The sequence below is a fragment of the Hemiscyllium ocellatum genome, chromosome 4 (assembly GCF_020745735.1).
Source record: "Hemiscyllium ocellatum isolate sHemOce1 chromosome 4, sHemOce1.pat.X.cur, whole genome shotgun sequence".
NCBI lineage: Eukaryota > Metazoa > Chordata > Chondrichthyes > Orectolobiformes > Hemiscylliidae > Hemiscyllium > Hemiscyllium ocellatum.
Window position 1 is genome coordinate 100,247,272 of NC_083404.1, and position 27,014 is coordinate 100,274,285.

A 27,014-nucleotide genomic window follows, 5' to 3' on the forward strand; every position below is an offset into this window, starting at 1 on the left:
TCTTTCTAGAAATAGTTACTTCCCATTTTATGAAGGGTACCCACAATTTCTCCTAACTTTTTTTCTAACTTGATCTTTGAATTCTTCCACATAGATGTGCACACCCACACAGAAATCTAACAACCAACTAGATACTTAAAGCATCAGCATTTGAAGAAAGAATATGGATGTAAGCAGAAAATCAACAAGGTAAATATGAAAGGAATCTAAGTTTGCAAAAGCAAATCAGACCTCTTAAAAAATACGATATTTTTTTTTAAAAAGACTTGCAATCTTTTTCTCATTTTTAAAATTTATTTTTTAATACCCAGATCATACAAAAATGTTACAACAATGTAGCTTAGTTCCGTTTCAGCTTTTTGCAGTTTTCATCATTCCTAGTACTGAGGATAGACCGTGTATAAAAACATTATAGATTGGAATTATATGAGCAATATAGTTGTACAAAAACATAACAGTGGCATTACAATAAAACTGGTTTGTAAAAATGGCTCGGTCCCATTTGTGAATATGTTTCTATTCTTGTGACTGCTTCTAAATTGGCACCCAGTGCCAGTATAGAACACCTTCCAAGTCTCATGGATAGCACAACTTTGACAAAGAGCAACACTTTCATGCTGTTGTATAATATGTTTATTATACTATTAATCACTTTAGCTATCCTCATGGCCATCTTTCCAGGATTCCCAATTTGTATTGCATTAGAAACTAAAACTGTCCAAGCTTATTTAAACAAAAAGCTAGCAGATAGAGTAAACTTTCATCCCATTGATTTGAAACCAAATACCACAACTAAAAGGATAATTTGCTAACTCATTGCAGCACCTGATTCCTAAATAGTAACAACTTGATATCAAAGCGCTATACTGACAATTCAGCATCATAGTCTTTCGTCTGTGTTCTTCCTGTGACTCAGTGATCAGTGTGGAATTGAGATACACTGATCCTGAAAATCCCAGCTTTGCATGTGCTGATTTAGTTCATCTGAATCTAGAAATCTATTTTCACTGAATATAGAAATCACGATCAGTTTTCACCCTCACAAAAGTATTAATGCTCGGGCTGTTAGATCCTCGTCTTGACTAAAATCCATCAGCAGTACATAATACAGATTCAGAATAAAACCCTTACTGCCACATTACTTATTCAACCAACAGGGAAGCAAAGGTACAATTACCTAGATTTGAGTTTATAAGAAAAAAAGACTGGCCAAGCTTTTCTAGTTATTTAATGTTGGATATTGGGAAACTTACAATTCAACTAAGAAACTAAATGTGTTTCTAGGTAAAAAGCTGTTATATAACATGCTACTCTGATTTCCCATCACTACATCAGAAAAGCTAATACGTTATACAATAACCACTCCTTTACTTGAATGCAATAAGCTACTGAACTATGCTTCAATCTCTTTCAGTGCAACACTGCAATATCTTAGCACTCCAATCTTCAAGAGTAATTCAATTTTGAAAATGACGTTCCAAGTATTCCAAATGTGTATCTTGCAGGACATTTACTCTCAAGTAGTGGAATATGCCACATAACAAGGTTTCGTGCTGACGTTGGATAGTAATTGCACCAGCTTTCAGAGGTAGTGTGCATCTTTAAATGTCTTTATTATGACATTTTCCCCATGACAGGAAAGTAAAGGTGATAATTTAATAATCAGATAATTGAGGCTTCATTCTGCTCATTCGCCTCACAAGGTTTCTTAGCATTTTTGGAATGTTCAAGAATGCTATTACAGCATGGTATAAAACAATTCAATAATTTTTAACAAACTAGTCACCAGGTCCTTTGAGCATGATATTCTTGGCATTCAACTGTTAATTATCAGTAGTACTAGTTATCCCTGAGTTGTAGTAAAAAGGAGCCCCATGAGAAGATTATATGCAAAAGAAAATGATCACTGCACCACAAAAAGTTAGAATGGCTTTCTTTTACATTGAACTTATCACATACAGCCATTAAGGAGAAAACATTTTGAGGTTGAAAAGGATTTCCATATACACAACCAGCGATAAATCCACCACTATTTCAAATATGATCACAAAAGATTACAAAGGAATTGAATTAAGTTGCATTTCCTTTTAAAACCTGTCCTTTGTTCTTCTTGTGCTGTAGCAGAAACATCATAGCATTTACTTGTTGTCATTAATATTTCAATTAATATTGTGGAAAGATATGTAAAAACAGCTGGTACAAAAACACAATCATTCAAACATAAATCCTATTTACATAGCACTTTCTTTGGCATGAAGACTTAAAAGGAATGAAAAGAAATATATCCTTGGAACAAAAATTATTTCAACAGACAACAGTCTCTTTAACTGGAGTGCGACTGAAGTGGTGTATTTACAGCAAGCATTTCTCCTTCTCCCACACCCACCTAATTCATCTTTGCTGCTTACTCTTGTTTTCCTGAAAGCACTGATGTTTGTTTGGATACAGCTATCCAATATTCTGCCCTGAAACACTTTTGTGTGAAACCTAAATAATAAAATGCTGTCAGGCTGTTCACAACAAGAGATCATTAGAGCCAAGCTCTAACCATGTCTCATCTCATATTCACACACGTCTGTTTTTGTACAAGAAGTCATTGGATAATGTTCAGGAATGAAATTCCTGGCTACTTTTACAATTCCTTAGTCTGGTGATGCACTAACAGCAATGCCTGCATTGTTGCATTTGTTTACCTCATCAAATGCGGCACTGTTCATTCATCAGAGATAATGCCACACATTTCTCAAGCATTTCTCTAAGCAGACATGAAACATAATAATGAGCATCCAGACAAACTGTCGGCTTGCATCACTGCCATGTAATCTCAGAAAATCAGAAAAGTTGCATGGTTTATACCACATATTAAACAAAGGATCAGGGCATAAACTGCCATATTTAACTGAAGACCAAAGCATATTTTAAAATTAAAATCGAAAGGCTTGGTCCTTCAATTTTAGGTGTCAAAATATATTTCATAAAGTCAGTGCCCTTTTGATATGTACAACAGGTATATGCTTGTCCTATATGAGTGGTTCATTTTGCGTTCACTTAGAATCATCCCACTTTACGTATTTTACTAACTGACAAAGGAAATAATGAAATTACATGTTGGTATTTTGGCAAGAAGTATGTGCAGACTGGCATAAATCAAATTTTAATTGTAATTTACAAAAAAAAACAAATTCTGACAAAGAAAACTCTGAGAATGAATTCTCTGGTCACATTCAATAAGCTTCAAATTAATGTTCTAACAAGTGAAAATAATGAATAGCATTCGAAATACTATACATCACGCTTAATGGAAAAGTAGAGAAATGAACACACTCTAAGCACACATCCTTCAATTTTTTTTGAGGACTGTATAAAATTCTCTAGTTATAAATAAATGTTTTGAGTAAAATTAACACCAAATTAAGTTGCATTCAAAATGTTTGTCACTCATAAAAAGGTAAGGTTTTGTAAAAGGATCTTTGAAAGAATGCGAAATTGACCCTGAAAAATGATTTCCTTCGGGTGTGGGGTATTCAAGCTTCTAGCATTATGCATTAGCCAGGGGTATTGTTTCATTCTCAGTCCGTGCTGCTTTTGGATCTATTTTATCACTCTTTCCGCCTTTCTTGCCTTTCATTTTTAAAAGTACCACTGCAAGAATCAAACCTATGGGAACATTTTGAGAATAAGTGTTATTATTTAAGTCAATTCTTGACAAAAAAATGAAGTGACATTTAGCAACAGAAGCTTTTATCAGACCAGCAGTTTGGTTCTTGGTCTACACATACCTATAAAAGCAAAGGTTCCAAGCAATATTCCAACTGCAAGAGCGACTTTTGATGATCCAGATAAACCTTCTATTGGAATGAAGCATACATTTTTATCTGTGCATTTACAGACAGCAACTGAGGAGGAAAAAAAACAGAAATGGTAAAAAAAAAATTTGACTGATAACATCACATTAACTACTGAAATCAATGTAGTAATTTACATAGAGACATGGGAGATAGGTGCAGGAGGAGGTCATTTGGCCCTTTGAGCCTACTCTACCATTCATCACAGTCATGGCTGATCGCCCCACTCGAAAGCCTAATCCTGTTTTCTGCCTATAACCTTTGATCCCGTTTGCCCTAAGTGTTATATCTAGCTGCCTCTTGAATCCATCCAATGTTTTGACATCAACTACTTCCTGTGGTTATGAATCACCACATTTTCAGCCTAAATGGTCCATTCTGAACCCTCAGACTGTGACCCCTGGTTCTGAGCACACCCACCATGGGAACATCCACCTTGCATCTACCCTGTGTAGTCCTGTTAGAATTTTAAAAGTCTCTATGAGATCCCCTCAGTCATCTGAACTCTAGCAAAAACAATCCTAACTCAGTCAATCTCTCCTCTTCCGTCAGTCCCGCCATCCCTGGAATCTGCCTGGTAAACCTTCAGTGCACGCCCTCAAGAGCAAGAGTATCCTTCCTCAGAAAACTGCACACAATATTCTAGGTGTGGCTTCAGCATTTGACATTACAGCATGGCTAAGCACTGAGAAACCTAAGTGAGGTTTAAAGATGATACGTAAGTTAATTCTGAAGACGATGAGATTGGCAATAGATGCAACCTTACTTATTATGGTCACTGAGAGGGAATAGTACCCAGGAATAACACACTTTATATCTAGTTTAAGGGAATGTAGATTGGAGGCTTGCTACATTTACTTTTATTCTGCCCTAATTATCCAACTGTTCTTGACAATTTGCCAAAGGACCAAAGATTTCAACAATTCCTCCTAAATCTACCTGTTACAAAAGGACCTCAGGTGAGGTTCTCTGATTTGTTAAGCTCTCATGTTTGGAAGGTTGAACTGACTGACTCTGTTTATTTATTGCCCTCTCATTTGGTCACAACATGGTTAATTTAAAAAGCATCACTTCCCCTGTGGATACCTTTCTCCCTGATCATTTTTTTTAAAGGAGCCCACTTAACCTAGGCTTTCTTGAATTAACAAAAAGACGGAATTTATTAATTACTAAACATGAGAAAAAATAGTAATGGAGCAACACATATACTCAGAACTAAATTTTCCGAGCCCCGAAATGACACGAGTGAGTTGGGAGTGTATGGCAACATCTGAAAAATAAGATTCACACCTCTACAAAATTGTTCAATTCTACAAATATGTTTTAAACGATGTGGCAATAATCTCACTAGTGAGTGGTGCGGTGCATATTTGCATGCACTTGCATGTCATTTGTAACTAACCTCATCTCATTTATATGCAGATTCCTATTCTCCCACATGCTGGAGAGAACTTAGACAGTGATGATTCCCAATATGAAAGTCAGAGCAGGTATCTGCTGGCTCCAGTTAATCACTTGCTGTACCAAGTATCATCTTGGACAGTAGTCCCCAGAAATAGATGTTACATTCCAGAGGCAGCAACCCCCTGCAGCACTCCCATTCACACATTATGACATCAGACACGGGTCAGCCTCATTACATCCTCATGGCACATCTCCGGCTCACTTAGAGTACAGTTCCCTACTTCAATGCTACATTTTGAAGCTCACCATCATCTTACATCGTTATACTGTTGTCAGGTCACTTTGGGCGCAGTGCCAAGCACCAGCGTGCATGCAGAGCTCCCAGCTTGCTCTCATAATACTCACTCAATTGGGACCTACTTGGATACTCACAGTATCTCTACCTTGCTTTGCCTTTTTGAGGTGTGCCGTTTCACATATACCCTAAAGCTACTTCTGTGTTATTTTGTTGAGTGGGAAGTAATGGCTTAATGGTATTAATCCGAGGACCAGGTAATGTTCTGGGTTCTGGATTTGACTACCACCACAGCAGATAGTGGAGTTTGAATTTGATAAATATCTGGATTTAAGAGTCTAATGATGACTATGAATCCATTACTGATTGTCAGAAAAACTCATTTGGTTCACTAGTGCCCTTTAAGGAAGCAAACTGGCATCCTTACCTGGTTTGGCCTTCATGTGAGTCCAAACCAACAGCAATGTGGTTGATCTTAAAAGCACTTTGGGACGGGCAATAGATGCTAGCATAGATAGCAACACCCTGATTCTATGAATTTTGTTTTAAAAAACAAGCAGCTGTCAGCAACAGTCAGCTAATGGGGTGGATACCTTGTTGTATGGCACCATGCTACATCAATGTCTCGCATACAGCATGTGGCAACAGCCTATGTGGCAAATACAGTGTAGGTGTCTCAACCAAAATCTAATAAAGCAATTCTCTGGAAGGTCAAAGGCAATTGTCATCAGTGAGGGGGCCTGCCACAGTCAGTCAAGAGTAGCATATGATCTCAGTGTAGAGGTTTGGATTTCATCAGTTCAGCCATTTAGCATTGTCAAGGTACATGGGATTTGTATCGCCATAGTCCAAGGAGTCGGTCCCAGTCATTGTCTGTCCTGTAAATCCAGTTCAACCAGTGCATGGGGGGTGGGGGGGCAGGGTGCAGTAAGTCAGTCAAGAAGCTGCACAGAGGTCAGTCAGGAGTCTGGGCACTCTTCAGTTGGGGTTGTCTGTCCAACTTAGTCATTGACAGTGCTGGGGATCTGATCACTGAAAGTCAAGAAGCGTTAACAGGACCTCTGCTATGTTAGGGACACTGAGAATGTCAATTGGAGATAGTGAGCTAGACTGCAGAGTTGTAAATAATTGTGAAACTGACATAACTCAACTTTTAAGGATGGGAGACAATAATGCCCTGGAGGACATGAGTTACTGTGAAGGAGTCATCATTATCCATGATCTTCCTTGTTTTGAGAGAGGAATGTGCAGCATATGATGTTTGGCATGACTAAGCTGTAGGGTTGAGGCTCAGGGAATGGGAATTTGAGAGATGAAAATGTAAATGAAGGAGTTTGGTGGGAACATGTAGAAGCTTACTGATGATGGGGTCACTGGGGAGTGTAGGATAAAAAGAACATGGAAGCTCAGGAGGGTTCCTTGATTCCCAGGCTGAGACCGCAACTCACTCTGCCAAGCTCCATCTGAGCTGCCTCAAATCCTCATCTGAAGTGCAAATGAGGACTGGAATTGAAAATGACTTTGGCCACACCTGGAATGTTTTTAACCCTCCTCGGCACATGGGCTCTCCATGTACGTGATTTGAGGCTTTTAAAGGGACAGGCATATTATTTAGATATCTACACAGTAAAGAAATCAATATTCACAGCATTCTGTATGTGAAATGCAGACTATAACCACCAGTGTGGGATTCAAATCCTGTTCATAAGCAATCTTATTCATGTCATTGTTCATTACAGATTGATCACCGTCATCTCCAAGAAACAAACATAATCAGACACAAGGTGAAAGCGAGGACTGCAGATGCTGGAGATTAGAATTGAGAGTGTGGTGCTGGAAAAGCACAGCAGGTCAGGCAGCATCCAAGGAGCAGGACAATCGATGTATCGGGCAAAAGCCCTTCAATCAGGAATTCTTGATGAAGGGCTATTGCCCGAAACGTCGATTCTCCTGATAATCAGATGCAAACCTAACAGTCTCACCAATGGGTCCATAATTCAAAGACAAGTCAAGATCCCAAAGGCTGCAGGAAGGGTATGGAGCAGATTTCCTCTCACCTTTACCTGTAAGCATTCACCAACATGCTCTTACATGTAATCCTACCCTTCATGGGTGATGTAGGAGCACACATATTAGCAATCCTACAATTTCCATTTGGAGAGCAAGATTTGGAGCTGTATATATTGGAATAAGGTTCCCTATGTCAAAGGTCAATATGGAAAAATTCCATGGCCCTTCCTTACCAGAGTTTCCATATACCACACATTCAAGACAATGCTAAATCATAATCCGTATGTGATGTGAATGCTAATTCTCAGATTACTCAGAAGCTGTTCTGGTTCGGACATTCCTTATATAGCCCCACTCAAACCGAGACCAATGGATTCAGCCAGAATAGATGTTGTCATCATTGCGATTACAGTGCACTGAATCATAGAATCTTAGAATCCCTACAGTGTGGAAACAGGCTCTTCGGCCCAACAAATCCACACCAATCTTCTGAAAAGTAACCCACCCAAACCATTTCCCTCCCCTGTTACTCCACTTTTACCCCTGACTAATGCATCTAACCTACACATTCCCCTAAACACTATGGGCAATTTAGCACAGTCAAGTCACCTAAACTGCACATCTTTGGATTGTGAGAGGAAACCGAGCACCCAGAGGAAACTCGCGCACACACAGGGAGAATGTGCAAACTCCACACAGACAGTCACCTGAGGCTGGAATCGACCCTGAGTCCCTGGTGCTGTGAGCAGTGCTAACCACTGAGTCACCATGCCACCCCTGGTTCTGAAGATGCAGAACAATTGCTGAACAGCTCTGTTAGTCTCTGTTAGTAATCCCAGGGTCAGCAACAATCTCCACTGATGATGTCACACCTGAAGGTCACCTCAAAATGCATCAACCTCAATGCGATTTCCTCCAGATGGGTGAGGAGCAAGGCCATCACAGACTGAGGATGTCTCTGGACACCAAAACAGATGTTTGCCAGCTGCTGGAGCTGGATGTCCTCAGTCTGTGGTGGCAATGCACACTGGAGAGTTGAGTGACTATCTTAGTTCAATGGCCATGAAACTGTGTTAAATCTTTTACAGTTGAGGATCAGTGTGGGATCTCAATCCTCAATCCACAAATGTATCAAATACAGAGTACATAAATCAACAGATTTCATCAGCAGGAAAGGGAACCATTCCATCAATATACAAGTCAACAGTGGTCTTGATTCTACATCTTAGATGTCTGCAGTAGATACATTGTAGGGCACGATGATAGCTATATGCTTGAGAACTTGATGTTTTATTTTATACAAGGGTAGACATTATTTATTTTTCTAATGGTAATCTAGATTGCCAGTATTTCTAAGTATCTCCCTTTCTTTTAGTTTTATTTTTATCTGTTTTCTACAGAGTTACTGACTCACACAGACCAACACAATAACTTACCTGTAAACATTTTGGATAATTTCTCAACTCAGATTTCTCAACTTGGGCGGCACGGTGGCACAGTGGTTAGCACTGCTGCCTCACAGCGCCAGAGACCCGGGTTCAATTCCCGCCTCAGGCGACTGACTGTGTGGAGTTTGCACGTTCTCCCTGTGTCTGCGTGGGTTTCCTCCGGGTGCTCCGGTTTCCTCCCACAGTCCAAAGATGTGCAGGTCAGGTGAATTGGCCATGCTAAATTGCTGGTAGCGTTAGGTTAGGGGTATGGGTGGGTGGCGGGTCGGTGTGGACTTGTTGGGCCGAAGGGCCTGTTTCCACACTGTAAGTAATCTAATCTAATTTAGTGCCGTAAAATAAATTAGTTTTCTTTATCTTTCTGAACAGTGAACTAAATAGTGCAGACTGAGTTTTGGTGTCAATAAATGAAGAGTGCAACACAGAAATATTGGCTTACAAAAATGAGAGACTGATTTCCGATTAATATGAATAAAGGCAGAGAACTGATAAGAGTTAGAATTCTAACTTGGCCAAGGGAAGCATGATATGCATGCAAAAGAATGCATGATATGCCTAAATTATCCCACCTTGAAACATGTCCTAACATACACAAATAGTGATCCTGTCAGCAGGCATCCACAGAGAAAAGGCAACCAGAGAAACAACTGGATTAAACATAGCTTTTGTGGTAAGCATGATGTATAACTCAACCTGAAGAGGAAAGCTTTTGGAATATTTGACACACAACTGGCACACATCCAATCTCAATCTAGTTCAATCATAACAAGTTCCATCTGGCCTCATTTGCTGCAGAAACAATTCACTATCTAATATTTTTTAATTAATCTGTTCAAAAATGTCGGAATACATGGGATTTGAATCCGGGCCTCCTGAATCAGAAGATTCTGTCACAAGATCCAGTCACTGGTCAAGGATTATACTGATCATTGGTTGAACATGTGACTTGTTTTCTTAATCACCAAACATCTCCGCGAACTCACTTTTCTTCTCCTGCAAACTCATATCAACAACTTGGCAGAGCTCAAGAAATTCTTTATTAAGTATAGACTCTCCAGTGGGTTTGATCAGAGTGGTGCTGGAAAAGCACAGAAGGTCAGGCAGTATCCAAGGAGCAGGAAAATCGAAGTTTCGGACAAAAGCCCTTCATCAGGAATAGTCTATTGGTCTTTCCTACAGTGTCTAGAATTGGTCACAATATCAATGGTTCTATAAAGTTTGTCATAACTCATTTGCTCTGATACCCTATTTTTCTATTTGTAGAGCCTAAAATCCCACATTCCTCATTAACTACTTTCTCAAAGAGCCCTGCTACCTTTAACAATTTCTCGCACATATTCACTCATGCCCCTCTACTGACAGTTAGAAGTTTAATTGCTTATTTTATGGAAGTAAAACTCAAATAGAGCAAAGAAGAAATTGACGCACATTTTATATGTCACTTTTATAGCCAACAAAATACCTGTGAATTTCATTCACTATTGCGATGTCAGGAAATTTACTGGAAAATATATGTTTTAGCCTGATATTTTCCAGATTGGTGCAAATTCTACAACCGCAAGGTAAGTTCATGCTTTGAAAAGTGAAGACCCATATCAGTTAAAAATTAATTACATTAGAACTTAAGAATTAGGAGCAGGAGTCAGCAATTCAGCCCCTTGAGCCTGCTCCACCACTCAATACAGTCATGGCTAATCTCACTCTCAGCCTCAACTTAATTTCCTGCCCACTCTCCATAACCTTTCAATACATTACTAATTAAAAAATTGTTTATTCCTCCTTAAATTTACTCACTGTCCAGGCATCCACCACATTCTGGAGTAGTGAATTCCACAGGTTCACAACTATTTGAAAGAATGATCTCTCCTCATTTCTCATCATCTCTGTTTTAAATCTGCCACCCCTAATCCTAAAGGTGTGGTCTATTGAAAGTAACAGCAAGAGACAAACTCACAAAAGCATTAGAGACAGATAATACTGAAGCAATTAACAGAGATCCATGAAAGAGTGGACAATTCAGAAATATTTATTTTTGGGGCCAACCAAATAAATATTGACAAATATTTGCCATTGGGAGAAAGTGGGACAAATATTTGCTATTGTCTTTCTAAAGAACATTGGGTTGATGAGTTATGAAACATAAACCAAATGACCTACCCCTAAAATGGCTATTTTTCCTACATCATATCAGCATTTATGAAAAGCTAATTGGCATTTTAAGATGATAACATTGAAAAATTACCTGTCATGTTATCAATTCCTTGTAGAGGTGGAGAGCCACTATCAGTGATTAGTACACGAAGATTATATTTTGTTTCCTCACTGTGTCGGCCAAATTTCATGGTGACATAGGCATGAGTACCTGTGAAGACAATAACCATGGCAGTGACATTATTCAGGTACAGTACAAGCATTTGCAGTTACACTAAAAGGATTGCAAACATCTGTTTCAAATTCCTATTCATTAATCCCAAATGTCGGTTATATTTACATCAAATTCTAACTGGAAAAATTTGCTGTAATACAGTAAAAATGCATCAGTGAGTTTTTAAAAATGATTCCTCTCCTAAAATTTGAAGTGCTTTAAGATAAAATATGCCTGATGTTCAGATCTAAACATAAATCCAGATGTGAGTAGATGAAGTGATTTTTTTTCAGCCTTCAGTCAAGGCAGGTGACAGTTGTTTGAGTTTGCAATCTTTCTGCTAGTGTGATTAAGCTTCAGAAGTGAAATGCATTCTCCATCGTCCACAGTTAGTCCAAACTTGGGGGAGGAAAATGAATTTCTGAGCATTTTATTTGGAGAGTATACTTGTATACTCTATATCTTTAAGACAAAATTGGATTATGTCCAAATTCAAAGTTCAAAACTTATTACTCTGGTTAAAACAAACAATAGGAACAGCCTCCGGCTGAGCACCAACGTAAATCTATGGAAATGGCCAACCTCCCCTCAGCAGACAAAGAGATTCTAGAAGTATATAAGGCTGTTGAAGATTAAAGTCAATCACGAAAAAAAGAGCTTGAGTGGCTTGCAGTCAATCAGAATTGAAAGTCTAACTACCTCAAAGAGTCTGCTCATTTAAAAGCCCAGCTATTGGAAGTTATAGGACAAAGTTAAGCTTTGAAAACTGAGATGGAAAAAGCCTCAGAAGATCTTCAGCAATCCTCTGTACACACAGCCAACGTTCTCAAGTGATTGACACAAAAAAAGATACATTGATGTACAAAATAATCTCTCTTTAAAAGGAATATTCAAAGTTTCAAAATCACTGTGCGCTATTATAGGAGGACAACATTCACCCTTAATTAATGAGTGATGATTTTCTGTTTAAAACAGACTCTTGAGAGAGAAAAAAAAGCTTTCCTTTATGATTGCAACAGATTATCACAAAGAAGTAAGTCCTTATTTAGAATAGAAATCAACTGCTGCGTTACCATGATATTTGGAAAAAAGGCTTAGAAAGTTAAGGGCCAATAAAGCAAATTGCCATCCAGTTTGCAGGTCATTGTGATGTGCAGGGACATCTTATAGATTCTGCTCCAGATGCTTATTTCCTCACAAGCAATGATGCACTTCTCGTGTCTTATAGAACTAAGAAATGTTTTTGTCTGTAGAGAAGCTGTCATCTGACTCAAATTCTATGGTCACCCTGACATCAATAGGGGAATTCATGCATAATATACATTCTTCAAGAGAGCTGAGAATATTTTTCAAGATTAATGCCTCAAATCAAAGAGACTTGTGAAGTTTTGGGGAGATGGGAATAAAGAGTTAAAAGGTTATGGTTAAATGTATTTCATAAAAAAACTTGGGATGGGTGTAGAGTAAAGTGTTTCTCTTACGATGACAATTGAGCGTGTGCAAAAGGAGCTATATCATAGCAACATCAGATCACATGAACAAAGATATGAGTCTATAAGATTGCAGTATAGTGTGTCCTCAACACACCCAATTCCAACCTTACTGGTCCTACGTTTCCACACAAGCTGCCATTTTCTTGCTTCTTTTCATTATGTCACAGAGTTCAAAAAGGTTAACGCTGACTGCATAAGGAGTCAGTTAGCTGGACAGCTGGTATATGATGCAGATTGATGCCAACAGCGTGGATTCAACTGCCGCAATGGCTGAGGTTACCATGAACATTTCCTTCTCAAACCTTCCTCTCAGATGATGTGTTGTGACCCTTAGGTTAAACCACCACCTATCTCTCACAAAAAAACAGCCAGATTGCCCAGCAGGACAATGTTAATTTTACCTTATCCTGAGCACTCTTCTTATAATCTAAAAGATATACATATGAAACAATGAATTCAAGATACAGTTTATATGTAAATTTATGGAACACTGACTTGTATTATTATGCTTAAAAAGACATGAGTTATTGGACTTCATTTACCATTTATTGGTTCAACTTTCAATTCTTTGCCTGGGTCTGCAGGAATAGAAAACGTGAATGGTGGACCATTGTCTTTATCAGCATCTACAGCATGAATTATTATTTTCTTCTCTTCTACAGCTGGTAGGCAAATGGAAAACTGAGAGGAATCTTTTGCTAATTTGGGAGCGTTGTCGTTAACATCGTTAAAGTAAACGGAGACTTCCACCGAAGAACTCTTTTTAGGTCTGCCTACAATAAAACACAAAGCAAATATTTAGCTAACATCAAACTTTGAGTGTTTTGTATGTGAGGTCAATTGAGTCAAAATTGGAACAACTTGAGAAACAATAATTGTACAAAAAAATTCTTAATACCTTGTGAACAAAAGAAATGGACATTCATGTATAAGCCTCAATTCAATGATATCTCAAATTCTTTTAGATAGGACTGAAGAGGACTTTGAGCAAGACATAAATGAATTTAGACCTCAGTCACTAAAATCGATGCAAGTTTTTAAAAGACTTGAAAACAGAAAGTTAGAAAATCAGAGAATTCTAGGCAGAACAATTACAGAGGATTGAATAACCCTGGCTGGTTGACAGAATCCCAACAGTGTGGAAGCAGGCCATTCGGACCATCAACTCAACACCAACCCTCTGAAGAACATCCCATCCATACCCACCCTCCAACCCATCCTGTAATCCTGCAATTCCCAAGATCAATCCTCCTAGCCTGCACGTTCCCATTCACTGTGGACAATTTAACATGGTCAATCCACATGACCTGCACATCTTTAGACTGTGGGAGAAAGCCAAAATATCCAGGGGAAACCCATGCAGGTCTATATCCTGCTGTATCCTTTGACAACCTTTTTCACTATCCACAACTCCACCATTTTTTTGTCATCTGCAAACTTACTTATCAGAGAACTTACATTTTCATCCAAATCATTTATATATATTACAAGCAATGGGGTGGACTGATCTTGGTGAAACACCTCTGTTCATAGACTTCTGGTCAAAAATACACCCCTCCATAACCACCCTCTGTCTTTTATGACAATTTTGAATCACCAACTCACTGTGGATCCCATGTGATGTAATCTTCTGGATCAGCCTACCATGAGGGATATTGTCAAATGCCTTAATAAAATCCATGTAGACTACATCCACTGTCCTACACTCAATCATCTTTGTTATTTCCTGAAAAACTCATTCAAATTTGTGAAACAAAACATGCCCCTCAAAACGGCATGCTGACTATTCCTAGTAAGTCCATTATTTTCAAATGCGAGTAAATCCTGTCCCTTTGTACCTTTGCTAAAAGTTTCACTATTGCTAATGTAAGACTCTCTGGCCTATGCTCAAATTAATTCATATTTGAGGAGTGAAACATTTGGTTTGAACCTGGATCCCATAAAAGGGATGAGTCAGGAAACAGATAATTATATTTATCTAGCAATCATGTATTCAGGGAGCAAATCCTTCTTTAAACTATTGTGGTTATCTCAAACAAAAGAAATCTTCATCATACTCATACAATTATGAGTTTCATTGTGTGATATACAGGGACGAAAGCCAAATACAATAAACTTAAGATCAATCATTAACTGATGAATCAGTCTTTACATATCTTGATTCATTCAAGTGATGTGGGTGTTGCTGGAAAGGTCAGCAATTATTAACCATTCCTACTTGCTCTGAAGGTAGTGAGGGTGAGCTGTCTTTTTGAACTGCTGCTGTCCTTAGGTTGTAGGTAGAACCACAGTGCTTTTCGGAAGTTTTTGACCCAGTGAAAGAATGACAATATAGTCCCAAGTCAGAATGACACATGGCTTGGAGGGGAATTCACAGTGTTCATATTTCTTTGCATTTTGTAGATGTTAGTCACTGTGGGTTTGAAAGGTCCTGTCAAATGAGCCTTGGAGAATTACTGGAGTGTATCTTGTAAACACATATATTGCTGCCATTATGTATCAATGATAAAGGGACTGAATGCTGAAGGTAGTAGTTATGGATGCTGTCACGGTTCTTGCATTTTGTTGGAGCTGCACTCATCCAAGCAAGTTGAAAGTACTCTTTTCCACTCCTGACTTGTATCTTGTCGATAGTAGACTGGCATTGAGGTGTCAGGAGGTGAGTTACGTGTCACAATATTCCTCACCTCAATATATCTTTAAGTTTGAATGGTTGCTTATAAGTGAGAAAACTGTAAATTTTTGTCATTCTGCCCTGTCAATAGATATGACATCTCCTGCTATGTGTACTGAAATGGAAATAGGAAGCCCATTTACTCTAACTGCTACTTTATCAAACACCATTCCTTACATATTCTCTCATTCAGCCTGTTCCCACCTCCAGTATGGGGTCCACTACAGACCAACTGATAGACATTGTCTGTTATTTCCCAACCTCTTCCTTCTTCTAACTTGGTGATACCCCTACCTTACTTCAAAGCAATTCCATGGAGATGTAGGAGACCATTACTATCTCAGACACAAAGTTTAGAGCTGAACAAAGAGTAAACTGAATGTGATTGTAAACCAAATTCTGATTTCAGTATTCCAATTCAGTTGAAAACTAATTTGGTGCTCACATCTATCCTGGATGACCAACTCTGGGGACTCAATAAAAAGAGAGATTTTGACGTGAGGTGGGCATGCAGTAACACTGGTGAGACGAGAGACTGGGCTAGGCTGAGGGAAATAGAGGAGCAATGGACAGACTGGAGTATGGTGGGGTAGAAAAGAAAGTTTAATCATTGCCAAGACAGCTAAAATCCTTGCTGACAGAATTGAGAGACAGTTTTGTGGAGAAGTAGGGTTTAAGGTTGTATAGTGATCCGATTCTGCATGAATCACTCTGAAGTTGCTGCTATAGTTATAGTTAGGTTTCAAACAGATGTACGATTAGCTTTTTGTCAGTTTGCTTTAAATGCTGTTGTGCTTCATATTCACATTGATGTCTTGTCAAAAAGGCTAGACAATCCATTTGCTGATGTTCTACACTATGTTGATCTGTAAGCTGACTCTGTGCAATGCTGATACTGTGTTAGGCAAGTCAGGACCTTAAAAGTTGTAAAGAACTAACATGACATATCTAGGGGCATAAATGATTTTATCCTGAGGTCAAGTTTTTATTCATTCTCAGATTGTGGGGTCATTGATAAAACTTGCTCTAAGTTTTCATCTCTAATTGCCTTGAAATGGTTTCATACACTGAGTGGTATGGTGAAATATTTAACAGCTGAGAAAATCACACTGAAGTCCCATTAAAACTGGACCAGGTGGAGTCTGGAACATTCCCTTCCCTGGAGGATCAGTTGAGTTTTTAATGGCACTTCTAGAATTATGGCTCATTCAAAACTAGATATAAAACTGGCTAGGAAGTTGATTCATTAGAATGGAAATTCTACTTACAGGTTTAAAAGTAATCCTGAACTCAAGAAAATAATCTAGAGTAACATCTTAAAATTACAATAGCTTTAAAAGTATTTTTTTAAATACATGGATGAAAGCTTTAATTATGCCATCATGTAAGGAGATACTGGATTGTATTATTCAAAAATATTTAGAACAAAATAAAATTAAACTGAATAATTACAGTTTATATTTAAATCACACCATTGAAATAGTGAAATATCCAAAAGGTACCTCACAGGAACATTATAATCTGGCATTGAGCCACATAAGAGAGGGCTTAGAATTTCACTAAGTCAGGTAGACATGTGAATCTTATAGAAATGGTGGTCGGGATCCAATTGTGGGATTTCTGATCCGATGTCTGGGGTTTCAGGGCTATCTTTTAGGAGGGGGGCTGGTTCAGATTGCAAGCTCACATCCAACTGTTTCCACTGCAGAAAAAAAATGTGACATACTTCTCCACAATATTTACGGAGTTGAACCAACTTTTGAAAGAGTCATGATTCATAGTTTGACATGGATGGCATGAACTGTCTGAGGGAACCTTTGAAAGTTAAGATCAGAAGGTCTGCCTGACACACCCCATGCCAAGGTACACCCCCAAAATCTCCTCTTGCCTCCTTGTACCCTCATGATAAAGTATAGCACTTTAATGCCAAATCATGCACTTTATATAGGCAAAAAGCTCAACTGCATGAGAGGTGCATGCGTAAAAAATGTTTTCTTTGGAAGAGAGTTGCTTATAATTTTTCAGTATGTTAAAATGAACATGTTTTTTAAAAGCTCCCTTCTACCATAGTGCAATAAAAGCAATCATCAGATGCCTTAAGCTTCAATATTTGAAAACACAAGGGATTTGAAATCACTTAACCTCCTGTGAAAAAAAATTGTGAAATTGAGGTATCAGACAACTAGAGCTGTCAATCAAGCTCTGTGCTACTGTTTCAACAATTGAATGATATCTAGGCACTTGGAAAAGAATGCAATGCTTGTCATGGGGGCATGATGGGTCACAATGACGTCTGCGTGACTATACTTTGGATTGAGTTGAGGGGTTGCCTATTGTGGGCAGGGAGTTGGGTTGGTGACTTGAGGAGAGATATGCATATATAAGGAGCAATGGGCATGTTTGGATTGATTAGGATGTAAAATGGAAATGGCATGTGAAGAATGTGGATGTGAGGAGATGTGAGGGGTGAGGACTGCTGGACCTTGTTTCTTTTAACAGCTGAGGTGAACAGCACTGAGGTGGGTTTTTTAAAGTGCCCGTCTCCACATTCTTCAGCCAACAGACCTGTGTACGAAGCTTTGCAAAGTTGGTTGACCTGACTTCAGCAGACACCAAGCTTCCTTCAATAAATATCTCATCTCACGAACTGGTGTTCCCCAAGATGGAGATGTAAAACTTTCATCACTAAAACTTGTCTTGAAAATTGTAAGTTCAGCCCATTAAGTCAGATAAACAAAAGCTTAAACAACAAAGTAGTTTAAAGGAGAATCTAAATAACAAAAAATGAAATGAGAAGGGAGAGAAGTGTTGGGAATGAATTCCAGAGCTCAGGGCCTGGACAATTTAGGACACAGCTACCAATTACAGAGCACATGTAATTGAGAATGTACAAGAGGCAAGACTTAGGGGAACACAAATATTATAGAAATTGAGAGCCTGGAGGAGATCACAAAAATGCCATGAAGAGATTTAAAATAAAGGATGAGAATTTATAAATTCTGTAAGAACAATTTTCATGCTGTGTTGGCGGTGGAAACCGGAACAAAATGTAGGATCATTGTGTTTTGAAATACCAACTATCATACACATATTGCCATAGAACATTGTTAATTTATATTAATCCCCTACTGTTCCTTCACAATGTTGACAGTGATCAGAAATGGAATGGTCTCTCTGGTGCAATCTTAAATTTGTTTTTACTTTAAGCAAATTAAGGGATGCAGGGAAAGTAAAGTTAAGGTAAAAGATTAGCCATGATCTTGGTGAATGGTAAAGCAGGTTTGAAGAGCCAATTGGCCTACTCCCACTCCAATCATAATGTTCATTTAGTTTTATTATTCTCTTCTTCAAAGCATGAATATACAGTTCTTACCTGTCTCCATTGCAAAAGCCTTAATCATATGATATTTTTCCTTTTCTGCATCCAATTCATTCTTAACAAAGATTTCTCCAGTTTTCGACTCAATCCTGAATAATTGAAGTGGATCTTGTAGGCTATAGCTAAACAATCAAATTCAGATCATTAGTCTTATTTCTCAATCCAAATAATCTCTATCTGCCTGCATCAGTCACATGGTAACATTTAAACAGCTATGTTTAGATTTTCACAAATCATTTGAAATGGCACTTTGACAACAAAAGAACAGCTAAAGGATAAAATGAATTTTAATAAAAGTTACTAAATGTACTAAATCAATTTGAAACATTTCTCTTCATTATAACTTCCCTTATTATACGGATACTGCTCAAGCAACAAAATGCTTACAGCTTGCTTGCACTGACCACTGTGAAAGTTCACATGACATTGCAAGTAATGACCATCTTTAAAGATGCTGGGCAACAGAGGGTTAGTATGAGAAGAATTCCAAATCTCAGTGGCAGGTTTATCCCACCAGGTGGGCGGCACGGTGGCACAGTGGTTAGCACTGCTGCCTCACAGCGCCTGAGACCCGGGTTCATTTCCCGACTCAGGCGACTGACTGTGTGGAGTTTGCACATTCTCCCCGTGTCTGCGTGGGTTTCCTCCGGGTGCTCCGGTTTCCTCCCACAGTCCAAAGATGTGCGGGTCAGGTGAATTGGCCGTGCTAAATTGTCCGTAGCGTTAGGTAAAAGGGTAATATGTAGGGGTATGGGTGGGTTGCGCTTCGGCGGGTCGGTGTGGACTTGTTGGGCCAAAGGGCCTGTTTCCACACTGTAAGTAATCTAATCTAATTCCATTAACAATCCAACCTGCAGTTCTTGAGAAGTTAGTTGTGAAAGCTGCTGTACATCTCTCTCACATACAGTTAAAAGCTTGGGTTCTATCTCTGTTACCAGAATTACATGTGAGACAATCTGTTTTACTAACTTTGCTCTTGCCAAGGGTTATGTGGTGTTATTATATTTGAGTAGTTGCTGTTTAGTATTTAAATAATCCATTATTCTGACAGGTTTTCCAATAGAGATAAAGTTATATCAATTCTTCCTTTTTATTTATCTTTAAACTGTAGACTGAGAATAAAAAGTGTTTTCTTTCTAGCCAAGTAGTGTAACCAATCAAATTACACCTGGAACAAAGCACCTTATGCTTGCCTTTAAACAAGATAAAAGTTAGGGTACAGGTTAACTCCTTGCTATATTTGAAAGTGGTTTGGTTTGCAACCTGTAATTGTTGGAGTACCAGATATGCTGGAGCCACAATTCTTTCAATATATATATCAATAAAATGGATGGGAAAGTGAATGCATTATAGCTAAATTGCAGATGCCATTTGTGGAATGGCAAGTAGTGAGGATAACACAAAGAGATTTCAGAGGGATATAGGCAGGTTAAGTTGGTGGGCAAAATTTCAGATGGAATAGAATGTGGGAAAGTGTGAGATCAAGCACTTAAGCAAGATGAACAGAGGAGCTAACTATTACTTAAGTGGGGAGGAAAGACGGCAGAGAAATAGTGACACAGGATGATTTGGGGGTTCTAATGCATGAATCACAGAAAAAAACGAGCATCTGAGTTCAGCAGGTGATAGGGAAAGCAAATCAACTCTTGCCATTTATTTAAAGGGAATGAAGGAGGAGATCAGGAGACCTTGCTAAAACTATGCAAGGCACAAGTCAGACCACAGCTGGAATACTGTTTCCCTTATTGAATGAAAGATATCCTGGGATGGTACACTCCCTCACAGAGCCAGGGACCAGGGTTCAGTTCCACACTTGGGTGACTATCTGTGTGGAGTTTGCACTTCTTCCTGTATATGTGTGGGTTTCTTCCGGTGCTCCATTTTCCTCCGACTATCCAAAGGTGTGCAAGTTAAGTGGATTCCTCACAGTGCCCATAATGGGTCTGGCTGGGATGATCCTCAGAGTCAGTATGGGCTTGATGGGCCAAATGGCCTGATTGTACATTGTAGGGATTCATATGGGGCAACCCTGGTATAGAATGGCTTTCTTATGAAGAGAGGTTGAAAGGGTTGCAATCATACCTATAGGAGTTCAAAAGAATGAGAAGAGACCTGATTTAAAGATCCAAGATTCTTAGGCTGTTTGACAGGCTAGATATGGAGACGTTATTTAATTTGTGGGAGATTCTCAGCCCAGATGGTATCATTTCAGAGTCAGTGATCATGAATATAATGCAGAGATGAGGAGGAATTTGTTCTCTCAGAAAGTACTGAATTGATGGATTTTATTTTACCGCAGAGGGCTGGTGGGGCTAGTAGATTAAGTATTTTCAAAGGTGAGAGACAGATTTTTAAGCAGTAATGACATCAAGGGTTATGAGGAAAAGGCAGGAAAGTGGCATTAAGGATTTACAGATCAGCTGTGATCTAATTGAATGGGAGAGGATCTTCAATGGGCCAAAAGACCTACTTCTATTTCTATGTCTTACAGTCTTATTATTCTTTTGCAGTTTCTTGGTCCTCATTTGCTAAATTCTAAAGTGACCCTGTTTTCAGACTGCCTAGTATTTTTTTGACAACTTCTCTTGTTAGCCACGTGCATTACCTTTACAGCTGGATGTCAGTGTCTCAAACAAATGCACCTTTGTTCCAAACCCTGAATTAATTTTTTTATTTGTAATAATTAATTTGCCTGTCTGTTATCATACCTTTTAACATATTTTCTGAACCTAACATAGCCAATTTAATCATCATACCTTTGTAGTTTCCTTTCTTTAGATTTAAGACCCTAGTTTCAGAAAGAATTAACCTAATCCGTGGTACAGCACTTTCAAATTTCAACTAAAATTCTAAATATTATGGTCATTCTCCCCAACTGGATTTTTAATTAGCTCATTCTCAGTACTCGATACTTGATCTGAAGTAACCTACTCTTTAGTTCCCCAACATTCTGTTCTACAAAACCAATCTACACACATTGCAGGAATTTATGCTGTGCAGTATTATTTACTAGGTCAATACATAGATTGAATTATCAGTATATTAGCCTTGTACAAAGCATTTGGTGCCCTTTCTTATCATTATTATTTGGTGTTCTAAAAACAACTCCTACCAGTGTTTGAAGCCATTTATTAGCTTTATCCAAACTGAGACTATATTGTGCTTTTCTGATCGTAGATCCTCTCCACTAATTTAATAATCTTAGCCTTTATTAACAGCGTCACCCTTCTTCCATTTCTTTCCTTACCAGTTGTTCCTAAACATTGAAATTCTTGAACATGCAGCTGTCACCCGTGGCCATCCTGCAGTGACATCTCCATAATGACAGTTTAATCATACGTGTTTAAACCATGCCTGCTTGCTCCAATGGTGCACACAATTATTTCTATATTGAGTAATTTAAATGCTTTGTAACAAAATAATCAATTGACTACCATTCTTGGGGGTTATGTTTTTCTTAAAGTTTTTACTAAGGCTTTGGCTTGTTATTTAAATTTCTGAAAAATAATTCTGCAAGTCTTCAATCTTAGCCGCTTGTGTCCAATGTGGAACCCATCTGGTTCACTAATGTCCTTTAGAGAAGGCAACTGCCATGCTTACCGAGTTTTGGCTACATATGACTCCAGGCCCACAGCACTGTGGTTGATTCTTAACTGCCTCAGGGCATTTAGGGATGGACAACAGATGCTCACCCATCCAATCAGTACCCATAATCCCATGAATGAATTTTTAAAAATTCCTTTGAGGCTCTGATCTTGAATAATCTCTGGCATTGTGCTTGTGTAAATGTTTAAGTGTGTTTAGTAAGCAGATTCTGACTATTTAGTACCTCACTTCAGCACCTTCAGGATCTTTGGCTTCCACTTTAAGCAACAAATCACCTAAGGAGGCATTCTCGAATATCCATTTTTGATACGAAGATTTTAAGAACTGTGGTGGTTCATCAGTATCGGTCACATTAATGATCAGGAAGGCAAAAGAGCTTGAGTTGTACTCCACTCCTTCCACAAGCGGTTCTGGATTTGTGGCACTGATCTTTAACATGTAAGATGAATACTCTTCAAAGTCTAGCGGCTGAGGGAACAGACAGTAAAAACAATTAACTATCTCAAGCGGAATAAGTCTCTCTATTCCTAAAGAGAATTAAATTTCACTGACAACACCTAGGTTCACACATCAACTTTATTGTTATAACTTGACAGGACTGTGTACTGTGCAAATCTAAGCATTTTCTTACTGGACTTCAAATTATGACCATTATTCACTCTACCAAGGCTTACATCAACCTACATGATCCAACAACAGCTTTTAAACTAATATTCATTTTACCTCACTTGCTCTTCTCTTTGCAATTCTCATTTGAACTTTTTAATTTCCATTCTTCTCAATTTAATTTCACCTTAATTCCAATTCCCTTGTCTTACCTTTATCTGTCCTTGGAGAAAGTGAGGACTGCAGATGCTGGAGATCAGAGCTGAAAAATGTGTTGCTGGAAAAGCACAGCAGGTCAGGCAGCATCCGAGGAGCAGGAGAATCGACGTTTTGGGATTCCTGAAGAAGGGCTTATGCCCGAAACGTCGATTCTCCTGTTCCTTGGATGCTGCCTGACCTGCTGCGCTTTTCCAGCAACACATTTTTCAGCTCTTTATCTGTCCTTGCCTTCTTCTTTTCTGCCAACTTTGGTTTCTTAATTTTTCTCCTCATTCTCAAGCTGCTTTTACTGTAATTGAATATCATCTGATTCTGATGCTTCAGTAATTGATGAATTTAGATTAGATTAGATTACTTACAGTGTGGAAACAGGCCCTTCGGCCCAACAAGTCCACACCGACCCGCCGAAGCGCAACCCACCCATACCCCTACATTTACCCCTTACCTAACACTACGGGCAATTTAGCATGGCCAATTCACCTGACCCGCACATCTTTGTGACTGTGGGAGGAAACCGGAGCACCCGGAGGAAACCCACGCAGACACGGGGAGAACGTGCAAACTCCACACAGTCAGTCGCCTGAGTCGGGAATTGAACCCGGGTCTCTAGTGCTGTGAGGCAGCATGCTAACCACTGTGCCACCGTGCCGCCCAAATTTGGTCTCTCTAGTATTTCCTCTGCATTATCAGCTCAGTTTCTGTGCCTTTCTTATGCTACCAGGCAATGCTATCTCCAGTATCTGCCAATTCAATCAACCTGAGCTTTGAAAGTTTCTTTAAGACTAACAGTGACAATGCTGCCATTGCCAAGACATTGTTAGCCAATTCCAGTGCAATGTTTTATTTGCAGTATATAATCCAGTGTTTTCTCTCTGTGTGATTTAGTAATACCTCACAGTCAAGCCCCACCCTTTATTACACTCACTGGGTAGAGCATTGCGAATCACTCCTGCTATTTCAGGAGTCATCACAAAAGCTAGACTTTTTTTAAAATATGGAAGATTCCCCAATTTATGGTTTCTTCGATCCAGATTAACAAAGCATGGAGCAGGTTTCCATACTCCAGGCAAATTGCTATAAATAAATAGATTCTAGCTAGAGATAAACAATTATGTGCCTTCAATATAAAATCTATTAATTAAAACTCTCACTCCCTTATACACTCCCCCTATGCAAACACACACAGGTAGACAGACATAGATAGGAAATATCACATGGGTTCAATGGGTGATGGAAGAGACTGGAAGGTTCATCGAGATGATCATTTTGTGTGTCAGAACATGATACTCCCTGATTTTTCTTCTCCAAAGTAGCGATTCACATTTTACAAAATCTCTTACTTTCTTGTCAAGAGTCATAGCTGACAGGAACTGCTAAGATAAGCTGTTTTTTTCAGACTAATGGTGTATTTTGAATGCAGAGAAAGGAGACAGCTCCTGCTCTTGCATGGATCCAATGGTTTCCCTCAAACATTCATTGCTACCCAGCTGTTCAGCTACCTGGAAGCCAATCACACTGCTGTTGGCAGGCAGAAGACCTTTGTTGTCAATTACTGATCAATAACCCACAAACCAGTCAGCTACTTGTTGCCAGCTAAAGCTCCATTCATACAGAGTCCTTGGCCCTAGATCATCTGCAAACCATCATTCTCTGTCAAGTTGTAAGTACTTTCAGTGATATAACCACAAATCTCCAGGGTAAGAATTCCAGATATTCACTACTTCTGCAAGAAGAAATTACTTCACATCTCAAACATGAATGCCAGCTTCCTTGTGCTATAATTCTGTAACTTAGTTTTAGATACCCTCACTAGGGAAACATCTTCTCAACATCTACCCTATCACGTCCCTTCAAAATCTTGTACGTTTTAATATGATCACATCCCATCCTTCTAAAGGCCTTATCTGTTTCACTATTCTTGATAAATCAACTCCTTTATCCCAGGAATGAGCCTAATGAATCTCTTTTAAACTGTCTGCAATGCCTGTATATCCTTTCTTAAATACGGGGATTAAAATTGCACAAGGTATTCCACATGTGGACTCACCAATACCTTGTACAGTTAGTGAGTTTTGATAAGATTTGTAGCTCAGGTTGTGGTTCTGGATGTAAGTTTGCTCACAAGGCTGGAAGGTTTGTTTTCCGACGTTTCATCACCATATTAGGTAACATCATCAGTAAGGAGAAAGTGAGGACCGCAGATGCTGGAGATCAGAGCTGAAAATGTGTTGCTGGAAAAGCGCAGCAGGTCAGGCAGCATCCAAGGAACAAGAGATTCAACATTTCGGGCATAAGCCCTTCTTCAGGAATGGCTGAAGAATGGCTTATGCCCGAAACGTCAAATCTCCTGTTCCTTGGATGCTGCCTGACCTGCTGCGCTTTTCCATCAACACATTTTCAACATCATCAGTGAGCTATTGGTGAAGCACTGGTGTTTGTGGCCCACTTTCTACTTATGAACATCATAATGTTGTTATCAACACATGAACATCAACTAGCCACAAAAAGACATGACCCACTCTCACTAGTATCTTACATATAGATGAGGAAAGACACAATTTCAACTGGGACAACACATCTATCCTAGAACAAGCCAGAGACATGCATGAGAATTCCTAAAAGCATGACATTCCAAACAGAACTCTATCAACAAACACATCAACTTGAACCCCATTTACCACCCGCTGAGAAAAAGAACAGGAAATGACATCACCACAGCAAGGGACATCACCACAGGAACTGACATCCATCGATTAATGGATTCTAGCTTTTGCCCAATTACAAATTTTAGACCATCTGGCCGATAGTTTCCTCCCTTCTGGAATAGGGGCAACACATTACCAGCTTCCATTCTACTGGAAGCCTCTTGCAATACAATGATTTGTGGAATATTTTGACAGATGCCACCAATATCTCTGCACCCACTTCCTTTAAAACCTCTGGATGCAAACCATCAGATCCTGATGACTTGTCTGACTTTAATACCATTAGTTTGTCAATACTTTGTGCCATATGCTGAGTCTGTTACAATACCTTTTCTCTCATTAGCACCTCACTTACTTAATATCTTTGGGATGTTTATAGTGTAGTCTACCATAAAAAGTATTGTTTTAAATTATCTGGCATTTCCCTATTTTCTGTTTTTATTTCTCCAGCTGCATCCTTCACACTTACTTGAGCTACTCTCTTTTTTATTTATCCATTAGTTATTGTTAATTGTTATTATATTTTTTGCCAATTTAATTTCACAATCAATTTTCTCCCTACATGTTAGTGCTTTAGCCATCTGAGCTGGCCCCTAATAAAAACCCCAATATTCTGACCTACCATTTGTTTTAACCATTTTGTTTTTGATTGGATACTCTCCTTGACCACCTTTCTCAACCACGGGTGGTTTATGCTTCTCATTGAGTCCTTCATTTTGATTAGAATTAATTTTTTTATGAATGTTATGAAATATCTGCTTAAATGTCTGCCACTGCTCATCCACCGACAACTCCTTTAGTCCATTTTCCCCACCTACTAAAGTCAATTCTTTCTTCATACCTCTGTAATTGTGCCTATTTAAGCTGAAGACATTGGTTTGACAGCAGAGTTTTAAATTCTATCACACTATGATTGCTACACCCTCAGAGGATCCTTAACTATGAAATTTCTTATTAATCCTACC

The 27,014-nt window shown here is 38.8% G+C and overlaps 1 protein-coding gene across 2 annotated transcripts in view; it reads right to left on the reverse strand.

Annotated features, from left to right (window-relative positions):
- Positions 1-274: 274 nt before the first annotated feature.
- cdh17 (cadherin 17, LI cadherin (liver-intestine)) overlaps positions 275-27,014 on the reverse strand; it is a 95,629-nt gene continuing 68,889 nt past the window's right edge. For both annotated transcript variants that reach the window (XM_060823667.1, XM_060823666.1), the window contains exons 13-18: positions 22,743-22,987; positions 18,908-19,035; positions 13,403-13,633; positions 11,245-11,364; positions 3,780-3,896; positions 275-3,657 (exon numbers count right to left, since the gene is read on the reverse strand). In XM_060823667.1, coding sequence (XP_060679650.1) covers positions 3,539-3,657; positions 3,780-3,896; positions 11,245-11,364; positions 13,403-13,633; positions 18,908-19,035; positions 22,743-22,987 — 960 coding nt within the window. In that variant the 3' untranslated portion in view covers positions 275-3,538. The remainder of the gene's footprint in view (positions 3,658-3,779; positions 3,897-11,244; positions 11,365-13,402; positions 13,634-18,907; positions 19,036-22,742; positions 22,988-27,014) is intronic.